We start from the raw sequence: 22069 nt of genomic DNA on the forward strand, positions 1-22069 counted from the left end.
TACTTGTGCTTTTGTTAACTAGAAAACATGAATCACTTATAATGTGAATAATTAAAATACAAGAAATATATTACAATATATATTTATGTTTTTATGCTGCATTAGTAAATACATCTCCAATGTATTACACATGAAGTAGCCTACCATATCTGATCACATATACATATGAAGTGTATTGCTGAATATATATATGAATGCCCATATATATATATATATATATATCATAATGCATGTAATATAATATAATATAATATAAATATATATATATATATATATAAATTACATGCATTATGATATACACTCGCCTAAAGGATTATTAGAAACACCTGTTCAATTTCTCATTAATGCAATTATCTAATCAACCAATCACATGGCAGTTGCTTCAATGCATTTAGGGGTGTGGTCCTGGTCAAGACAATCTCCTGAACTCCAAACTGAATGTCAGAATGGGAAAGAAAGGTGATTTAAGCAATTGAGCGTGGCATGGTTGTTGGTGCCAGACGGGCCGGTCTGAGTATTTCACAATCTGCTCAGTTACTGGGATTTTCATGCACAACCATTTCTAGGGTTTACAAAGAATGGTGTGAAAAGGGAAAAACATCCAGTATGCGGCAGTCCTGTGGGGGCGAAAATGCCTTGTTGATGCTAGAGGTCAGAGGAGAATGGGCCGACTGATTCAAGCTGATAGAAGAGCAACTTTGAAATAACCACTTGTTACAACCGAGGTATGCAGCAAAGCATTTGTGAAGCCACAACACGCACAACCTTGAGGCGGATGGGCTACAACAGCAGAAGACCCCACCGGGTACCACTCATCTCCACTACAAATAGGAAAAAGAGGCTAGTTTGCACGAGCTCACCAAAATTGGACAGTTGAAGACTGGAAAAATGTTGCCTGGTCTGATGAGTCTCGATTTCTGTTGAGACATTCAGATGGTAGAGTCAGAATTTGGCGTAAACAGAATGAGAACATGGATCCATCATGCCTTGTTACCACTGTGCAGGCTGCTGGTGGTGGTGTAATGGTGTGGGGGATGTTTTCTTGGCACACTTTAGGCCCCTTAGTGCCAATTGGGCATCGTTTAAATGCCATGGCCTACCTGAGCATTGTTTCTGACCATGTCCATCCCTTTATGACCACCATGTACCCATCCTCTGATGGCTACTTCCAGCAGGATAATGCACCATGTCACAAAGCTCGAATAATTTCAAATTGGTTTCTTGAACATGACAATGAGTTCACTGTACTAAAATGGCCCCCACAGTCACCAGATCTCAACCCAATAGAGCACGACCTTTGGGATGTGGTGGAACGGGAGCTTCGTGTCCTGGATGTGCATCCCACAAATCTCCATCAACTGCAAGATGCTATCCAATCAATATGGGCCAACATTTCTAAAGAATGCTTTCAGCACCTTGTTGAATCAATGCCACGTAGAATTAAGGCAGTTCTGAAGGCGAAAGGGGGTCAAACACAGTATTAGTATGGTGTTCCTAATAATCCTTTAGGTGAGTGTATTAGTAAATATATTGTCACATTCAACATATGAAGATTGGCAATTCCTTATTCAATATATTAACAATATATTATTCTGTAATTTTGAAATACAAGTTAAACCATGTAATATATTGATCATTCATATATAGGGAAATGTATTTTCTTTGCGTAAGGGATAAGTTATGTGTGGGATGATTTTCATAAAAAATAAAAAAAGTAAACACTGTGGCTCTATTAAACCTTGATTTGCGCATCACAAAAAGGTCAAAGCAGCAACATTGTACTTTGTAAGTGAAGGATGGCATTCAGAACACCCATTTAAAAACAAAATAAGCTGACGTTAGATTTTCAAAATTTGAAAACAGCAAAAGCATTGATCAACTTTAATTATTTTCCCAATTATTCCCTCTCCCTCAGGTCACATTAGATTCACTGATGTAGGCCCGCACTCAGTGCGCTTCGAGTGGGGAGATCCAGATGTGGCTGCGAATGGACAACAAAAATTCAAAGTCAAATGGAAGAATAAAGAACAAGAATTTACTAAAACGACATATGAAAACCGTTTTGAGATAAAACAGCTTTCGCCTGGCACAAGTTATAACATCACAGTAGTGGCGGTTGAGGATAAGAAGAGTTTCTCTGCATCTGTGTGTACAGGTAAACTTAAACTTTCGTGTAAATTATAATAAAGTACAATTTAAATGACAAGGAAAGCTAAACATAATCTGCCTAGTCTTTTAATACTAATATGAAAATGAATTTTAAAAGTGCATTATTTTGTATTTAGAGAAGCATTACATTTATGTACTGTATTAAATTTAATTTGTTTAGCTTTTTCTTTGATATTGGCTATATTGGATATAAGTGACAAACTTTTCTTGGTTTTTCAAAAGAGGATAAAAATAATTTAGGAATATTCTTAAATGCAGCATGAGATATCCTTTATCTAGTTTATCATAGTCAAACTGGTCACAATAGATAGAGACTGTACAGCCCTATACTGATCAAAATAATGTGATATTTTTGCATTCAGTTGAGAATAGCTGAGCCAAAGTGATAATAGACCTGTTATGGTAATATTTACTCTTCAAATTTTGTATGGGTGTGTTATAGTATTTTGGGAAGGATAGCCTGGAGAGTTTGACCTGATCTCATGAAATTAAGACTGATTGGTCAGATGCATTGATATTCAGATGCAGCATGCACGTTTTTAAACAAATTGATTAACTCACTATAACCATAAATTATCATTTAAAATGATAACTTTCCAAACTTATAGAAACTCCAATGATAAAGCTATAGGGAGAGCAGAGTAAGCAAAATAGCAATAATGATGACTGAGCACTTTTACCTTGTTATTGTTACGGTGTGTGGTAAGCACAGGAACAAACTGAAGGTCCAGAAGATAATTTTCCAAACAAAAACTTTAATTAGAGCGCTGGCGCACAGGCAGGTAAGGAAACACACGCAAAACAACAGAGATTGAACAGCACATCAAAGTGAAGGACAGGCATAAGTAATACAAAACAAATTAGATAATTGGATTAACCCAGCTGAACTGAAACTCCTAATCAAGGTGTCCATGGCAACTAATGAGTGGCGGGAAAAGAACAATGGAAAACAGGAACCAATCAAAATACATACTGAAAGTCCAAACACCAACTGAAACATGACATTACCTGTCACAGTAATGCGCCTCCCCTCCCGGAAGGTGCGAGAACAAGTGGACAAAAAGATTGAATCCAATATTGGGTGGTAATATTGCATAACGAGTTATTTATAAGCCATTTTTTGTAGGCCGGTCAGGGAACACCACAAGAGTGACAATGTGCCATTTTGTACAAAATAAAAGTTTTTCAAAAAATTGCTGGTGAAAAATTAAAGTAGACTAGTGTGATCAACAGTGCCAATTTTCTTCAGATTTTATTTAAAATTTCCAAAATTATTCAAAAATAATGTTTTTTTTTACTCAGAAAATGAGATGCCTACTCTCAAATAAATGAGGCCTACGATTAATCAGATGCAAATAGAAATATAAAACCAGTCCTAATTGAAAGAGAACAAGCTGACAAAAAGATTGAATCCAATATTGGGTGAAAATATAGCATAACAAGTGATTTATAAGCTATTTTTGTAGCTCGGAACACCACAAGAGTGACAAGGTGACAACCCACCCCCCACCCCCCTAAAAAATTAAGAAAATTGTCACAAAACATTTCAGAAGTATTTATACCATTTGTGAAACAAGTCACTAAGTTTCAGTCCATAGCGATAACATTAACAAGTATTTTCGGGAAAAAGAAAATCTTCTCTTATGGTTCAATTTATGGTCAAAATGACCCGAACACCACATTAAAGGTATAGTTCACCAAAATTTTTAATTCTGTAATTAATTACTCACCCTCATGTCGTTCCAAACCCGTAAGACCTTCGTTCATCAAAAATCATAAATTAAAATATTTTTGATGAAATCCGATTGCTCAGGAGGGCTCCATTGACAGCTATTTAATTAACACTAGCTATTGAGCCTCTGCTATGTAGATTAAGAAGACAGCTTACAGGTTTAAATATTAGTACACTGATTTTTCAAGAACCTACTAAACTACACTCCCTGGTGGATTACAGTGGGGGAGAACAGGTTTTTAATATCTAGGGGTGTTTATAGGTGTAGATGAAAATAAGACAAAAAACTGGGAGGGCCTAGTGGAGAGTGAGTGCTCTGTTGTCACACTGGAAATGGTTGCTGCCTCGGCTGTCCTATGGGGGAGGGTCCTGGTCTGCAATAATCTGGTGGCTTCATCTTTATGGCACAGGATGATAATTCTTGAGCCTCCAGAAGATCTAGTCAGGAAAATCCAGCAAAACCCGTAGTACGGTGTACATTTTAGGACATCCTCAGACCTCAGACATATGAAGACAAGGCATCATGCCTCAGACTAAAAGGCTTCAGTCATTGGACAAAACGGCATCGCGCTCGGAAAAACAATGTCAGGTGTCAGGTCTCGTACAATTAGGCATCAGACGAAACAGCCTCAGACAAAAAGGCATCAGACATAAAGGCATCAGACTAAAAGGCATCAGACTAAAAGGCATCGGACGAAAAGGCATCAGACAAAAAGGCATCAGACTAAAAGGCATCGGACGAAAAGGCATCAGATGAAACGGACTCAGACTAAAAGGCATCAGACATAAAGGCATCAGACAAAACGGACTCAGACTAAAAGGCATCAGACATAAAGGCATCGGACGAAACGGACTCAGATGGAGTTTGGAGATTCGCATCGCCCCGCCCCATGTGACATCACATGTACGCGGTTCATAGCTCGAAAGAACGCTTTACTTGATACATTTCTGAAGTCTCTAAGGTTGATTAAAAACAAGAAAAGTGACAGATTCTTGAAATATTATGATGATATTTTTGACAATTTTATTTATTTATTTATATAATGTGAAGCTTTACATATACTTGATATAATTTAATTCCTGTAGAAGTTATATGTCCTTTATATCCGCTTAATTAGTGTAACATTTAATTAAAGCATATATATATATATATATATAGGCTATTGTCAAGAACTGCACCGGGAAACAGACAGGTGATCCAAATGCAGGCTTTTATTTGAAGGATAATCCAAAGAGCACAAACGGGGAAACAGGCAGTAGTCAGAGTCCAGATAAGCAATCCAAATCAGCAGCAGTACAAACAGGGAACAGGCAGTCGGGTAATCAAAACAGGCAGGCAAGAGGTCAGAAACACGGAGACTAAAATACTAGATAACTTTGAAACTAGAAACAAAGCTTGATAACGCAGTGTAACACGTACAATCCTGAGCCCTGAACAAAGGAACCATACAGGTTTAAATAAGGATACTAACAAGCATAATCATCAAACAGGTGCAAGACATAAACAGGTGCATGACATAAAGCATAATGAGTCCAGGGTAACAATACAAAATGAAACCATAAACTAGGAAGGAGCGCCCTCCAGTGGCTCACACGGGCACTCTAGGCGCTGAATGTCACATAACCCCCCCTCTAAGGAGCGGCTTCCAGACGCTCCTAAGAGCTCTGGAGGGAGGACAACGGGGGATGGGGAGGGAGGACAACGGGGGATGGGGGGCCAGGCCCGTGGAGAGGCAGTAGGCCAGGTGCATGGAGAGACCTGGGGCCTGGAGACCAGAGCAGAACATGAGTCCACAGGAAAGCACGCTCCGCAGGCAGCCAGGGCAGAGCATGCTTGGCACAAGACCAGGGCAGAGTACATTTAGCAAAGCTGGAAGGGACCAGTAACATGGGAAGCTCAGGCATAATCAACAGTGGGATAAAGGTCCATGTAGGAGCCATCTCCATGGCCCTCTCAGGTCTAGGAGGTTGTGTCAATGTCCATGTAGCTGCCACCTCCATGACCCCCTCAGGAGTAGGCAGTGGTGTAGTGGTCCATGTCGCCCTCGCCTCCATGGCCCTTTTCGGGCCCCTACTGCCCCCTCCCAAAAAGTACTTGGGAAATTTTAAGGTTCCAGCCTCCGGGCTGGAAACAAGCTCTAAAACAACCTCACGGAGCTTAAGAGGCGGAGCCGGCAGCGCGGGGAGAAGAGGCGGGGCCGGCAGCGCGAGGAGAAGAGGCGGGGCCGGCAGCGCGAGGAGAAGAGGCGGGGCCGGCAGCGCGAGGAGAAGAGGCGGGGCCGGCAGCGCGAGGAGCCTGGGAACGCCCTCTGGAGTTCGCCGAGCCGTGCGAGTCCTCCTCTTTCTCCTGCGTCGGCGAGGGGTCGCTGCAGGCATAGGCGCCGATACCGTGGGTGCTCCGGGGCTCGAGCACCCACGGAAAATACCGAGCACCCACGGAAAATACCGAGCACCCACGTGTGCCAAACTGCCAGTTACATTAATTTAAAATTAAACATTGCAGTTGGTGCTATGTGAAGCGTCTGTCACACTGATTGGTTATGTCGCTGTCAGTCGCCTGCTCCATATCCTATCCACCAATCACAGCGTTTCTCGGATGAAAACGCCTCTTTAGTGACCCCGCTCTGTACGCAGAGACACGTACGTTCCTCCTGAAGAATTAACCGCAATGGTGAGTCAACAAATATATTTTTTACTGTGTGGACTTGTGTGACCGAGTCCTGCACGGGTTCAGGTGACCCACAAATTTTGCTCAAACGGGTGCGGGTTGGGTCGGACACGGGGGAAACACGGGTCTAAACACGGGCTTAAAACAATCACGTGCAAACGTAAAACATATATATGCACATTTTTAGCAACACATCTACAAAAATATGCCTGTATTTCAAGTTAATAAAATAATTTAAAATCCACATCAGTTTATTTGTGCCCACGCGACACGCCCTCCCAGGAGTCTCTATACCTACTTTCACTTTTAAAAAGTCATCATAACCGCGCGCGCGATCTGCTTGCAGTCGTCGAGATGGATGCTGAGGAGGTGAAGAAAATAATAGCTAGTGGAGATGGTAAAGTTGTCGACAAAACTGAAGAAAACAATGTTGTGAAAGGCTGCATGCATTTTCGGATAGCCGCAAATGTGGAACTTCATCGCCGAGGAAGCACGCAGATAACTGTTACTGTGGTAACAAACCAAGCCGTTCTATCGAACAGTATTTGTCAAATTTAACACTGTTCAGTATATGTGTGGTGTGCAGGGCGTGTTTGAACCCAACATTGTCAGATGTAGGCTAGACGAAATTGCGTGGCAGATATAGTATTGTAGCCGCGTCTGTTCGACTGGTAAAATGTTATAAGGCTACTCAGTTTTGTGGTGATGTTAGCCATGTTCTTCATACCGGATGAAGTTGTCATTGTGTTAATGGTTGTGTGATAACTTCTGTATGATCTGGCAATAAACAATAACATTTTTGTAAGTGTGATAGTAAACTGATTTTATTTCGGGTCGGGTCGGGTGCGGATTTAAATTAGTGCTGCTGTCGGTAAACGGGTCGGATGCAGTTTTAAGAACTGCGGGTTTACAAAATCGGACCCGTGCAGGACTCTGTTGTGTGACATTGATTCTTAATTTCCCACGAAGCTGATCGCGGTTACGTGTCAGTTAAACTTTTCATCTCCAATCCTGTCTGTATTTGTGAGAAGTGGCGCTGTCCTGAGTTGAAAGATAGCCTACTTTACGGCTTTATTATCAAGTAAATAGGTGTGCGTGTTCGTGTCAGCCGCTGTCCATTTCCTAAGGTTCTGAAATGCAAACATTTTTTGACTACGTTTTTTTTTTTTTTTTTTAAAGGGCGTGCGCCCATGAGCACCCACGGAGGAAAACATAAATCGGCGCCTATGCAGGGCATGGTGGCTCTGGGTCAGTAGAGTTGAATACAGTCAGCTTGGCTTGGCTTGATCCAAACGATTCACTTATCTCAGGACTTGACTCGCTCACGGGACTTGATTCACTACAGACAAGAAGTGACTCAATTGACTCACTCGGTTCGATGGTAGACTCAGCAGACTCACTTGACTCAGTAGACTCACTTAACTCCGTAGATTCGGCCGTGGAACTTGACTCCTTAGATTCGCTTGACTTGGCGGGACTCGACTCACTTGACTCGGCGGGACTCGACTCACTTGACTCAATGCTTTCTGGAAGCGCCGTTTCGGCGGGGCTGACTAGATGCGCAGAATCGGTGAGACCCTCCTGAAGCGGTGTCTTAACAGAATTCATCTGGGGTGCTGGCGCGGCGGAGCGCATGTGAGACGCCAGAGCAATAAAGCCCACGTGAAGCACTCGTGGTGGTGGTTTGACGGACCCTTCACAAAACGCCGGTTCAACGGGGCTGTCGAGTGGCGTGAACTTGGCGGAGCTCGAGTGAAGCGCTGGTTCAATGAAGCTTTCCTGATGCGCTTGTTCCTCTCTCGCAGAGCCCACAGAAAACGTAGAACCGCTCATAGAAAGAGCGCACTCAATATACTGGACTAACTTGATGTACGAACCATGAGTGGGCATATACGAATACAGTGGTTCCGACAGACCTCCACGGAAGAATATCATTAGACATTCCTCGTCCAGGGGAGTTTGGGGAGCCAGTTCCAGAAAGTCCACCACGTACTCTTCAATGGAACGATCTCCCTGACGGAGACACATTATCTTTGCCACAGGATGCATCTCGAGGACCGGGACCTTCTCAGCCGCTGGATCTGTATTGGCTCAGGATTCTGTCACGAACTGCACCGGGAAACAGACAGGTGATCCAAATGCAGGCTTTTATTTGAAGGATAATCCAAAGAGCACAAACGGGGAAACAGGCAGTAGTCAGAGTCCAGATAAGCAATCCAAATCAGCAGCAGTACAAACAGGGAACAGGCAGTCGGGTAATCAAAACAGGCAGGCAAGAGGTCAGAAACACGGAGACTAAAATACTAGATAACTTTGAAACTAGAAACAAAGCTTGATAACGCAGTGTAACACGTACAATCCTGAGCCCTGAACAAAGGAACCATACAGGTTTAAATAAGGATACTAACAAGCATAATCATCAAACAGGTGCAAGACATAAACAGGTGCATGACATAAAGCATAATGAGTCCAGGGTAACAATACAAAATGAAACCATAAACTAGGAAGGAGCGCCCTCCAGTGGCTCACACGGGCACTCTAGGCGCTGAATGTCACAGCTATATATATTATATGCTTTAATTAAATGTTAAAACATGCACTCGCGAAATGCATGTTCTCTTCAACATAATATATACAGTACAGGCCAAAAGTTTGGAAACATTACTATTTTTAATGTTTTTGAAAGAAGTTTCTTCTGCTTATCAAGCCTGCATTTATTTGATCAAAATGTAATATTGTGATATATTATTACAATTTAAAATAATTGGTTTTAAATTTATTATACTTTAAATTATCATTTATTTCTGTGATGCAAAGCTGAATTTTCAGCATTATTACTCCAGTCTTCAGTGTCACATGTGACATCCAGTCCATCACATGATCCTTTAGAAATCATTCTAATATTCAGATTTATTATGAGTGTTGGAAACAGTTCTGCTGCCTAATATATTTGATGAATAAAAGGTTAAAAAGAACTGCATTTATTCAAAAAAAGGGGCGGATCTAGAAAAATATTTATGGTGTGGCGAGAGGGGTGCAGGAATTTTTGAGGGGTGGCAACATATGGCAGACGTATATATACTGAATTTAATCACACTTAAATTGGCCATAACTTTTAATTCCTTGCTGCCAACTGGGGTGATCCGCCCCTGCTTCTTTACTATCACTTTTGATCAATTTAACACATCCTTGCTGAATAAAAGTATTGATTTATTTCAAAAAAAGAAAGAAAAAAAAGTACTGACCCCAAATTACTGACCAATGTATATTGTTGTTACAATAGATTTATATTTTTTAAATATCCCACTTTTTTTTTTTTTTTTTACGTTTTATTCATCAAAGTATCCTAAAAAAGTATCACAGGTTATGAAAAAAAAACTGTTTCCAACTTTGATAATGAATCATCATTTTAGAATGATTTCTAAAGGATCATGTGATAGACTGGAGTAATGATCCTGAAAATTCAGCTTTGCATCACAGAAATAAATGATAATTTAAAGTATAATAAATTGAAAACCAATTATTTTAAATTGTAATAATATATCACAATATTACATTTTGTTTCTGTATTTTTGATCAAATAAATGCAGGCTTGATGAGCAGAAGAAACTTCTTTCAAAAACATTCTCTCTGTCCTAGCATGTATCCCATATATCCCAAAAAAAAAAAAAAAATTGTATATGTTTAAAAAAAAATTTGACCTGTATATATATATATATATATATATACGCGTACCCACCAGATTTTGTCATGAGTCATTTTGTACCCACCACTTTTAACTTCCGTCCATATTAATTTGACTTTTGGTTCGATTTTTTGGACCGTTTTCAGTGGTTGTGAGGAGCAATATGAAAGAGAAATTTGGTAATCATTGTCTGACCCAACAAAAAAACATTATAATATACAACCTTGTTGTATTATTTTAATTTAATACTGTGAAGCTGCTTTGATACAATCTGTATTGTGAAAAGCGCTATACAAATATACTTGACTTGACTTGACTTGACTTATAATATTCATTTTATTTTATTTTCCGTGTTCGCATTTTTGAGGGAAAAAACAACATGACAGTTCTTGGTTACAGATGTGAACGCTCTGAAAGCGCCACTAAAAGACTGCTTTAAAACTTTCACAGAGACCTCAAACAGAACAGCTGCCTTTCTTTAAAGTGAATTTCGTTTTGTATTAATTATATCTTAATTTTAATCAATGTTTCATGAACCAATTGCCTGGATTTAATATATGAAAAGTAAATATAGCAGAATCATACGGTGACGCATTGCTGCCACATACATATTATTTTTTCACCTCAATTATGTCTAATAACGAGATCTTATGTTGTTTTAAAATAACGATGCATTTTAATTGTTTATTAATTAACTTGTCTTTTCTAAATCAGTAAGCTGCCTGCATACATATCTCCATACATCTCCGCTGTAATGTAGCCTAGATGCGCCTTTCATACGGACAGGATTACATAATCAGATGGTAGCTACCGTATTTGCTTTCGATTGGATTTTTTTCTTTGGTGGACATTTTTTTTAATAACTTTATAGTTATATTTCTCATGTCTGTGAGGCTTGTCTATACACTGTTTGTCAGTTCATTTTTGAGGCGCGCTCCAATTCACAGAGATCATGAAAGCGCGCCCTGTTCATTTTCTTTTCTTTTACAAAGGCACACTGTTTTCTTGTTGTTGTGCAGTTTACACAAATAAAAGTAGTTGCGACTGATGTTTTATTATTTTGTGTATGACCAGAAATGGAGTAGCCTATTTTAAGTTGTTTCCACTGTTGATAGGAAAATGCGAGTGATGGCACCGGCGCCTCCATCCATGTCATAGTGCGCGCTCCACACTCCGCACAAACACTCGGATATGCGCTTCATAATAGCAAACATTTATTTAGGTTAACGTTAGAGCGAGCGGTCATGCCAGACGGATAATCCTCTTCATGTTTAACTAATCAAATTCTGTTGCATTTTATTGCGGCAGTTTGAAAAGGGCGGCTGAAACACTTAGCCTATACAGATAAACGCCAAACGCTGGTGTTTTTCTTTAAGCAAATTCGTTTAGGCTTTAAAATAAATATTGTTTATGGGCTAATTAATGCCACAATAATTTGTTTATTTTATTGGCTAATTGTATTTTTCATTTTTGTTTTGCATTGAATACCATTGAATATTTTCATTGAATATTTGCTGTGCACCGCTATGCCATCCTCCCATAGAAAGACACGTTAAGAGCCACCTATTTTATTTAAAACGCTTAATGTATAATTAAATGCATTGCGTTCATATTCTTTACCACTGAAGCTTTTTCTTTATTATAAGGGTGAATTATTCCATTAAAAAAGGACTGTTTATAAGGTGACAATCCGGTATACATCTTGAATATCTTCTGTTATAAAGACGAAGATTGACATTTCGTTAATTAAACAAAATAAGAACACGATGTTGTAAAAAATAAACAACTTAGGCTATGTTCTGTTAGATGTGTTTTGACTACTTTTTGTTTAATTATATCTCTAGGTAATGAAGATATAGCCTATTAACAAAAATACATCTTATTAGGCCTATATAATATATCATATATAGGCTATATATATAGGCCTATATATATATATAAAAAAAACTTGTATATAAAATATAAAATATAAAAAAGCCTATATAAAATATATTTTCAAAAAGGGCCTCGTTGATTAATTTTTCATGATTGGGGGCAGCTACTATTTGCTTAAGCTTTTTGAACGTGTGATAAAGGCGCGATAGGCTGTCAATTTCATGTGGATAAAGGCATATTTTGTACATGTCCTTATAAGGGCAAAAAAATATGCCGTTTTAACGACATAACATCTCGTTATTAGGCTACGAGAAAAATATGTCGTTTTAACGACATAACATCTCGTTATTACGAGAAAAGATGTCGTTAAAACGACATAAGATCTCGTTATTATGACATAATTGGGGAAAAAAAAATAATATGTGGCAGCAATGCGTCACCGTATAATCACGACATGGAGGCGTCGGCGAGTGAACTGGAGTTCGTCTCATAAATGAACCGAAACTCAGCATATAATGCACATTCACAGTGTATTAGACGCATTCATAATCAATACTTTTACGAACGAGCGGAGCGGAATATTCAGAAATGCGCTATATATCCACTCACGAGCTCTGATCGGAACAAACCCGAACCTCACTGTCTGCTAAACTTGCACAGAAACATTTCAAACCAAACTGACGCCCATGATAGGGTAGAGTGGGGGAAAACGCCCCCCACCTGTTTTTCCCAAAATAACCACTAAAAGTAGTCAAGATACATTTTTACTGTTGCTATATGCACTACGTTGATAACGGGAATATACAAATCTCTATGGAGAAGCTGACACCAGCGACATATTTGAAGAGAAGAGGATTACAGGGTAAATGCTATAATTTTCAGATATTAGTAAATAAGTGTTTAAGAGAATATTGTTCTGCAGGATATCGCAGTGATGTATGATAGATGAATAGTGAAGTCTGTAGTTTGAGATCATATATTATTTATAAGGAATATAATTATATTTTAAAAATTAAACATAAAAAAAAAAACTCATAGCTTGTGGGGTAAAACGCCCCCTACGCTGAGGGGTAAAACGCCCCCATGGGGGCATAGTTTCTCTCTATCATAATTACTATAATAAAATATTTCTGTCTCAAATCCTTTGTTTTACACTTAATGCAGTATAACTAGGTGGTAAATCAAAATATTTGAACAAAACATGAAAAAAATACCTCAAGTGAGCATTAACTAGCTAGCTTGCTAGCAAAGTTAGCTCACTGATGGAAGGTAGTTAATTTAGCCTATTTTGAACATTGCTGAAATAAATATTAATATATATACATGTTGATACATTACTTGCCTTTTACCTTTAGAGATTAAAAACTATTGTCTGTTAATTTTGCTGTTGATCTATGAAGGAAACTGGTTGGTAAGAAAGGGGGCATTTTACCCCACCTTGGGGGGCGTTTTACCCCACCGCTGGGGCAAAACGCCCCCTTTGTACAAAAATATTTGCAGTGAAAATACTAATTAATTATGAAGGCTGAGCAATTTTAATATTTGGTGAATAACTCTTGCCATAGTCACTCAAAACCGGGATGGCAATTCTAGTCACATTTATGTTTTGTTTCACTGTAATGTCACATTTTCCTTAAGGGGGGCGTTTTCCCCCACTCTACCCTATATATATATATTTCAATACATATATACATAGCATATATATATATATATATATATATATATATATATATATATATATATATATATATATATATATATATATGCTATGTAGGCTATATATTATATGCTTTAATTAAATGTTAAAACAGTGTTAAAATCCCTGCTTAAAATCCCTGCTTTTTTGAAATGTTACTCTAATTAAGTTGTTTACAGAAGAGAACATGCATTTCACAAGTTTTATTTGCACATTTAAAAACTTAGATGCCATATTTCAACTAGCTAGTTTGTATGTTGGCAAACTATCATGGAGTTAAAGCATTCTTTCGAGCTATGAACCGCGTACATGTGACGTCATATGGGGCGGGGCAATGCGAATCTCCAAACTCCCTCTGAGTCCGTTTCGTCCGATGCCTTTTTTAGTCTGAGTCCGTTTCGTCTGATGCCTTTTGGTCTGAGTCCGTTTCGTCCGATGCCTTTATGTCTGATGCCTTTTAGTCTGAGTCCGTTTTGTCTGATGCCTTTTAGTCTGAGTCCGTTTTGTCTGATGCCTTTTAGTCTGAGTCCGTTTCGTCTGATGCCTTTTAGTCTGATGCCTTTTAGTCTGATGCCTTTTTGTCTGATGCCTTTTCGTCCGATGCCTTTTAGTCTGATGCCTTTTTGTCTGATGCCTTTATGTCTGATGCCTTTATGTCTGAGGCTGTTTCGTCTGATGCCTAATTGTACGAGACCTGACACCTGACATTGTTTTTCCTGAGACCTGAAGCTTTTCAGTCTGAGGCGCGATGCCGTTTTGTCCAATGACTGAAGCCTTTTAGTCTGAGGCATGATGCCTTGTCTTCATATGTCTGAGGTCTGAGGATGTCCTAAAATGTACACCGTACTGGTGGATTTCTTCTGGTCGGGAAAGCACTGGTTGAGGGTGCCAGTACTCTATCTGCCTATTCAGGAAGGAGGACAGGGCTTGATATCAGTTTCAGAATCAGAGCCTTCAGACTCCAGGCAGCTCAGAGACTACTCTACGGGGAGGACGTGAGCTGGGCTGTGGTAACCTGTGCCCTTCCGAGGAGAGCAGGCAACATGGGGTTAGACCGCACCTCTTTCTCATGGACATCGACAAGCTGGACTTAACAGGACTGACACCTTTCTACAGGTCAATACTGAAAGCATGGACACTTTTACAAATATCTCGGAAGCCAAATGGTGCACAGGGCCTGTGGATGATGGAAGAACCTCTGCTATTTAACCCTGCACTGGCTTTGGACATAGTGGTGTCAGACCCTGGCGGAAGTTTTTATGCCTATTTTTTTTTTTTTTTTTATGGGCCTAAATACAGCAGAAAAAAAAGAAGTTCATGTTTTTTTATTATTTTTTTATTTAGGAAAGCTAAGATGGCAATTTGGTTGTCACGTAAAGGAAAACTGAATGATGGTGGATCATCTGATGCTTTGCAGTGTTAAAGGGGTTAATTAAATCCTGTATACATATAGTGAAAGTGTGAAAGTGAAAGTGAAAGTGACACGTGACGGCCAAGTATGGTAACCCATACTTGGAATTTGACCTCTGCATTTAACCCATCCAAGTTAATGCACACACATTAGGAGCAGAGTAGTGAGTAGTTAACACACACACACTGCAAACGTGGATACACACCCAGAGCAGCGGGCAGCCTTTGTGTGGCGCTATAGAGTTTAGCTATTACAAGTTGGTTAATGATTTGGATGTTTTCAGATGTAAATGGGGCATAAACCAATGTATTAGCGATGTTGACCCTGATGGCTGTCTTCAAATGTATGCATGAGTGAAGTTTGATTGAATTTATTTATTTTTTTAAAGAAACGAGTGTTGTTTTCTAAGATGCTATTTCACGTCTTGAGATATTTTAAATCCATTGCACTCCTTCTAGCGCAAAAATCCCCACCCTTCTAAGAATATAATGGGGGTGGCATTATTTATATATATACTAATTGCTTTTGTTTACTCATGTATTTTTTTCCTTTAGTAATCCCAGCACCTGAGATTTTTGAATATGTCTCTGTGGAACCAACAATTGTAAGACTAAGCTGGACATCACCTCAGAAAATAGATCCCAGTCTATACACATTCCAAGTGATTATGTATGAAAATGAAGAGGAAACAGAATCTGTGACTGTGAAATCAGATGTAAATGAAATTTTAATGACAGACCTCCTTCCTGCCACTGAATACAAAGCTACAATAAACACAATACTGGATGATGAAAACCAGAGTGGACCAGCTGTTTTAATTGTCCATACAAGTAAGTAACTGCTTTAGGAGCCTGCTCATTTATAGCTACATTTTCCTAAAAGTTTGTCAATGCACAAATGAATTTGCACAAGACAATATGTTATTTTTTAACCCTCGACAGAACCACTCCCACCAGAAAACCTGGAAATCAAAAATGGTGCAACTTCCGTTTATCTGAAATGGACTGATCCCATCACTGTTAACAAGATTCCGCACTGTTTCAGGGTGATCTGCAGTAACGAAGCCAATTCAATAGAATCAATGTTTACAAATGTGGGAGAAGCAAGTGTTTTAAGTCTACAGCCAGGAACTGAATATTCCTTCTCTGTCTACACTGTAATTGAAACAAATGGCATAATACTTGAGAGCATTCCTGTAAAAATCAAACAACGCACAAGTAAGTTATTATTTTTTCCTTTTCCTAATGAAATAATAAAGTCAATACATACAACCCTGCTGAAAAGACAAGATTAGACCATATACACCTCAATTCTAATCCAGGTTGGTTTTGGCTGGTTTGGTGCTTCCTTTAAACTCAAATTGTTGAGCATAGTGCTACTGTACTAGAAGCCAATTGGTAAGAGATGGCTGTGCAGGTAAACCTCACTCACCTGGCTTTTAATTGATGCACACTAGTGACTGACGATAGAGGCTGCAGTGTCTTGCTTCCATGTTAGTGCATTCATCTCCCATGCTGGCTATTGCTAGTCTCAGCCCCACCCAGAGCAGGCAGCGCAGAACTGGCTATCAATCACAAAAAAAGCATGGCTATATGGTTCCCAGGGAATGTATCTTGCTAGTTAAGAATCTTGGTTGGGACACCAGTATCCAAAACAAAATAGATGATGGTCTTTTCAGCAGAGAAAACATTTGTATAATGTATATGTATATATACACATAACTGTATAATACTGAATTGCAGATATAAATATGGAATCTGAATTAATGGGTCTGGGACTACAACACCACCTGAGGGATAAACTGACTCTAAAGTCTGTGCTGGAATTGAAGAAACCGTCTGATGAGCTCCAAAATGCACATAGTTTTACATCTTTGCCGTTGCTTTTTCTCAGAAAGCTCATGATGGTCAATTCATCAGCCAGAAGCATTAAATGTGCCTCAAAGTGTAACTCTGAAAAATGTGAACAGAAAGGCATCAATATCAGAGAGACATCCACTGGTTTTTACAGAGATCAGGAAGGAGTAAATCCACTAGATTTGATCACAGCTCTATTTCACTGTGCTGATCCTTTCCTCCAGCAAGAAATGGCTCTAAAAATGTCAATGTGTCAGTTCTCTGTGCCTTTACTGTTGCCAAACTGTGACACAAATGAGTGCACTCTGATGCTTTGGGCCTTGAGGGACATAACAAAGCAGTTTAGATCCCAAGGTTTAGAGGAAAACAGTATTGTGCTAACCAATTTGCCCCTGGTCTCTTTCGTCAGACTAGGAAAAAGCAGCTTGTCCAAGTCTGAGTTCCTTAATCATCTCCTCAGAAACAAAGAGCAACATCATGACACCTTTGTTCACAGGAAAATGATAAATGGAAACATTCCAAGAAAGATATCTAATGGGCTTGTTGAAATAAGCTGGTATCTCCCTGGTGGAAAGAGAAATTCTGATATCTTTAAAGAGCCAGTAGCTTTGGCTAATCTTCGTGGGGATATTTCTGCATTTGAGGTCCAATTTGCTTTCTTGAGCCAAACATCTTCTGCAGTTTTTCTGTTTTGTGATGATTTGGACTCCAGTCGGACATTTCTGGATTCCTTGCAGCTCAGGTCAAAGCTGGTTCTGGTTTGCAACCAAAATAGTCCAACATCAAGCAACAATTTAAAACAAAATTTCTCACAGGTGAACTATGAAAAATACTCAGTAATCCTCAAGGGTGCCAACATGAATGAGGCTGAATTTGCAGTTATACTACAGGATGCGATTTCTGAAAACCTTACAGATTCTAAAAAACTGAGTATTAAAAACATGTCTGAGATTGCACCAGATCTGGGGATTCTTGTCGACGAAAACAATACCATTTGTCAAAATGCAAAAGAAAGGGCAGACCTGATCACACAAGACATCACAAATATACCAGAATTCAAAATGAAGGAACTGTCATTACAGGGCAAACCGTGGAAAGAGTTATCCAAACTGGAGAAAGAGATGTGTCGACTAAGGGCAAAGAATCAAAATATTGAGCAATGCAGGAGTAAACTTAAAAGTCAAATCCAGAATCTAAGAAAGGAACAAAGAAATCAAAGGATAAGTGATGCAATAAATCAGTTCATTTCGGGTTTGAGCTGCTCCACGAATGAACAGCTGTATTTTCTCAAATGGATGAAAATTAATTTAGACAGTCTAACAAGAAAGCACCTATCAAGGCTTGAGGAGCAGTATAGGAATGCATGTGAGAGTGCCACAGAAGATAAAGAACGTCTCGGAGATCTGGAAAATGAGATTGCCAACAGCTCTTTAGGAGTTCAACACTTCATGAGAGAGTTGAGTCAACTCTATGAGTCAGCAAATGGAAATTGGATGTACCCTGCCCTGAAGAAACTGCCAGAAATATGTGCTCAGTTGATGCTGAATGGGTTCCCTGTAGAACTTATTGACGGAGACGCATCAAACATTCCACTGACGTGGATTAGAGATGTGCTTACGGCACTTAACAAACTGACAACACCTCACAACAAGATACGAGTTTTAACAGTTTTAGGAGTCCAAAGCACGGGTAAGTCTACTCTCCTCAACACAATGTTTGGAATTCAGTTTGCTGTTAGCAGTGGAAGATGCACAAGAGGCGCCTTCATGCTTCTAATAGGCGTATCTGAGGAATTCCGATCAGAGCTCCAATGTGACTATATCCTTTTGATTGACACTGAGGGATTAAAATCTCCGGAGTTGGCAAAACTAACTGATAGTTACGAGCACGATAACGAACTTGCGACCCTGGTTGTTGGATTGAGCGACATCACTATTGTCAACATTGCCATGGAAAATGCAACAGAAATGAAAGACACTTTGCAAATTGTTGTCCATGCCTTTCTCCGCATGAAAGAGGTGGGGAAAAGGCCCTGTTGTCATTTTGTGCATCAAAACACTGCAGATGTCGCTGTGTATGAAAAGACCTTGAGAGAGAGAAAGATGCTCTTGAAACAACTGGACGAAATGACACAAGCAGCTGCTAAAATGGAGAAAATGGGCAAAAACAAGAAATTTGCAGACATTCTAGAGTACAAGATTGAAAAAAACAACTGGTACATCCCTGGATTGTGGCTTGGAGTTCCACCAATGGCACCTGTTAGTACTGGTTACAGTGAGGAGGTGAATCATTTCAAGGACGGAATACTTGACGTTTTCATGGCAACAAAAGTCCCAGCACAGAATTTCGTGTCATTTGCAGAATGGATACAAAGTCTCTGGAAGGCTGTTAAATATGAAAACTTTATTTTCAGTTTTCGCAACACCATAGTTGCTGAAGTGTACTCAAAACTTTGTGCTGAGTTTAGCACTTGGGAATGGGCCTTCAAGAAGCACATGATTGTCTGGTACACAAAATCTGAAACTAAAGTCAATAACTTGAGTGCAATGTCAGTGCAGTCAATGGATGCATTTAACATTGAAGGAATGTTAGCTGATTTAAAACATGAAGCTAATGCTGAGCTTAACAAAGAGGAGAAATTACTTTTTGATAAAATTGAGCAATACTTTGAAAGAGTGGAGGAAAATGTGCACCTTGTTGAAAATCACAAGGAGGACTTTTTAAATAGCGCACGAGGCCTTCGAAGGGAGACTGAGATGGAGATACGAATCAAACTGGAGAGTGCTGTTTTGATACGGAAGGGAACTGCAAAGGTGGAATCTATAAAGGTAAAGCAGATGGATGCTATGAAAAAACAAGTGCTCAATTTGATCAGTGTCTGCAAGAATAGAAGAAAGAGTCTCTCTGAAAGTGAACTAGATGAGGAATTTGAAAAAATGTGGGATGACATTGTTAGGCAGTTTTCCTTCAAACCTCTACAAAGGCAAGATGTGGTGAAGGAAACCTTCAGACTCTTACACAGTAACTTGGATAGGAAAGGTGGGGCAGTACATGAGATGCTATCAAAAGCCAAAGATCTAGATAAGTGTGGCACTGGACCTTTTTCGGTGACCATTGAAACAAAGAATATATTTTAAAAAATGTATCTTCTTGTGTCTGAGAAGCTAAAAAATAAACTGTCCATAGAACTGAGTTGTGACGCCATAATACTTAAAAGTGAAATGTTCATTAATTGTAAGACAGGTTCAAAATCAGACTACAATAGCACTGACATACAAGAACTGTTGTGCTTCATTGACAAGAAATTGGAAGACTGCGAGGATGTAGAGATCAGCCCTGAAATTGAAGCATCTCTCAAGATCCACATTTGCGGGATTGCTGCAAGAGCCTTCCAGAAAATGCATGACGACTACATACAGAGAACTGACCCTTTGACATCTCTTGAAAGGTGCAAAGAGCAATGGTTAGCTGACTTTAAAGACCTCTACTACCAGCGAGACCAGTGTCAGAACAAGGCCGAGATGTGTGCCCAGCAATGCTTCGCCCCTGCCGTGATGGACTACATCCAGAAACGTCTCGGACCTGACATTGTGGATGAAATGTTGACAGGCGAAAGAGGCGTTGCTTTCAGCACACGAACATTTTTCCAGTGTTCACTTTTAAAACAACTGCTTCAAGATAATGACTTTGAAAATATTTTGGAATATGTGGAAAACTATGAGAAGTTTGTAACCGAGTGGATTTCAGAGAAGATCATTGAACATTTTTCAAAGAAAGACGCTTTTCTGAAGTTAGAAATGAAGCATTGTAATGTAATCATTAATAAACTCAAGGAAGCTGTAAGAGCAGAGAGAAATGCAGACATCTACCATAGCAATGAAGTTGGAGAGGTAACAAACATCCACAGTTTTGTGACCAAAGTCTTCAGATATCTAAATAAAGAGTTGGTTATACCAGTTGACACTCTCAGTGCTACTCTGGCTTTAAACAACTCGGACCCTGCTGAGTTTGCAGATTGCCTTAAATCTTCAATAGACAAAATGCATAAGACTTTAGAAGATCAGCTACGTAGTGTAAAGGATGTAAGGGTCAAGCTAACCGGACTCTCAATGAACAGACCTCAGGAGGTGCTCTTCAGCAGAGTGTTTGGCTGTGGGAAAAAGTGTCCATTCTGCAGTGCACCTTGTGAAGCTGGAGGAATAAAACATACTCAACATTTTGCCTCAGTTCATCGGCCAGAGGGCATTGGTAAATGCAGTTGGTTTAAAACAGATAAATTAGTCCCTGACATATGCTCATCTCTTGTTGCTAGTGAATTGATTTTCCGCAGTCAAGCCACAGGAAACGTGTGGCATCCATATAAGGAATACAGACAATTCTATCCAGACTGGAGGATACAGCCTGACAATACTATTGAGGCCTCTGACTTCTGGAAGTACATCTTTGCTAAGTACAACACAAAATTTGCTGAACGATACCAAGTTAAACCAGCAGACATACCTGCTGAGTGGTATATGATCTCTGTTCATCAGGCAAAAAAATGCTTAGAAGATACTTTCAAAATGAGCTAAAATAATGGTAACTTCAATAAATAACACATGTAGAGTTGAAATGGAGAAGTACTTAAACCATTGACCTGCCACTGAGTCTGTGAGCAAATACCCTGGCTTATGGGGATTTAAATAATTGTGTATAATTTTTTCTTAGAAAAAAATAAATCTTAAAATCATTTGTATGCACATTTCACGCACAAATTTGTGCGAACGCATGCTGAGTGAATGAGTCCCACCGACTCTAGAAAATCTCTTAGTGCGTACAGAACAACAACGTTTGAAATGTTTTATGATTTTACATTGTAATCATTTGTCACTATTATTATTCTAATGTTTGTAGGTTACTGTTTACTGCAGTTTACTGATAAATTAAGTGGGTTCTGGAATCCACTGCTGCTTCAATGTATATCTGATTATTTATCCT

At 39.2% G+C, this 22069-nt stretch overlaps 1 protein-coding gene across 1 annotated transcript; it reads left to right on the forward strand.

Moving 5' to 3' along the window:
* Nucleotides 1-1899: 1899 nt before the first annotated feature.
* Nucleotides 1900-21663, forward strand: LOC311300130 (interferon-induced very large GTPase 1-like; the record flags this gene model as incomplete). Its single annotated transcript, XM_084424264.1, is given in 5 exon segments — nucleotides 1900-2155; nucleotides 15791-16066; nucleotides 16178-16453; nucleotides 16979-20226; nucleotides 20230-21663. Coding segments are annotated over 5 exon segments (5490 nt in total), but the record flags the coding sequence as incomplete, so codon positions are not given.
* Between the last annotated feature and the right edge of the window lie 406 nt (nucleotides 21664-22069).

This window comes from Rutilus rutilus, assembly GCF_951802725.1.
Source record: "Rutilus rutilus genome assembly, chromosome: 11".
Classification (NCBI taxonomy): Eukaryota; Metazoa; Chordata; class Actinopteri; order Cypriniformes; family Leuciscidae; genus Rutilus; species Rutilus rutilus.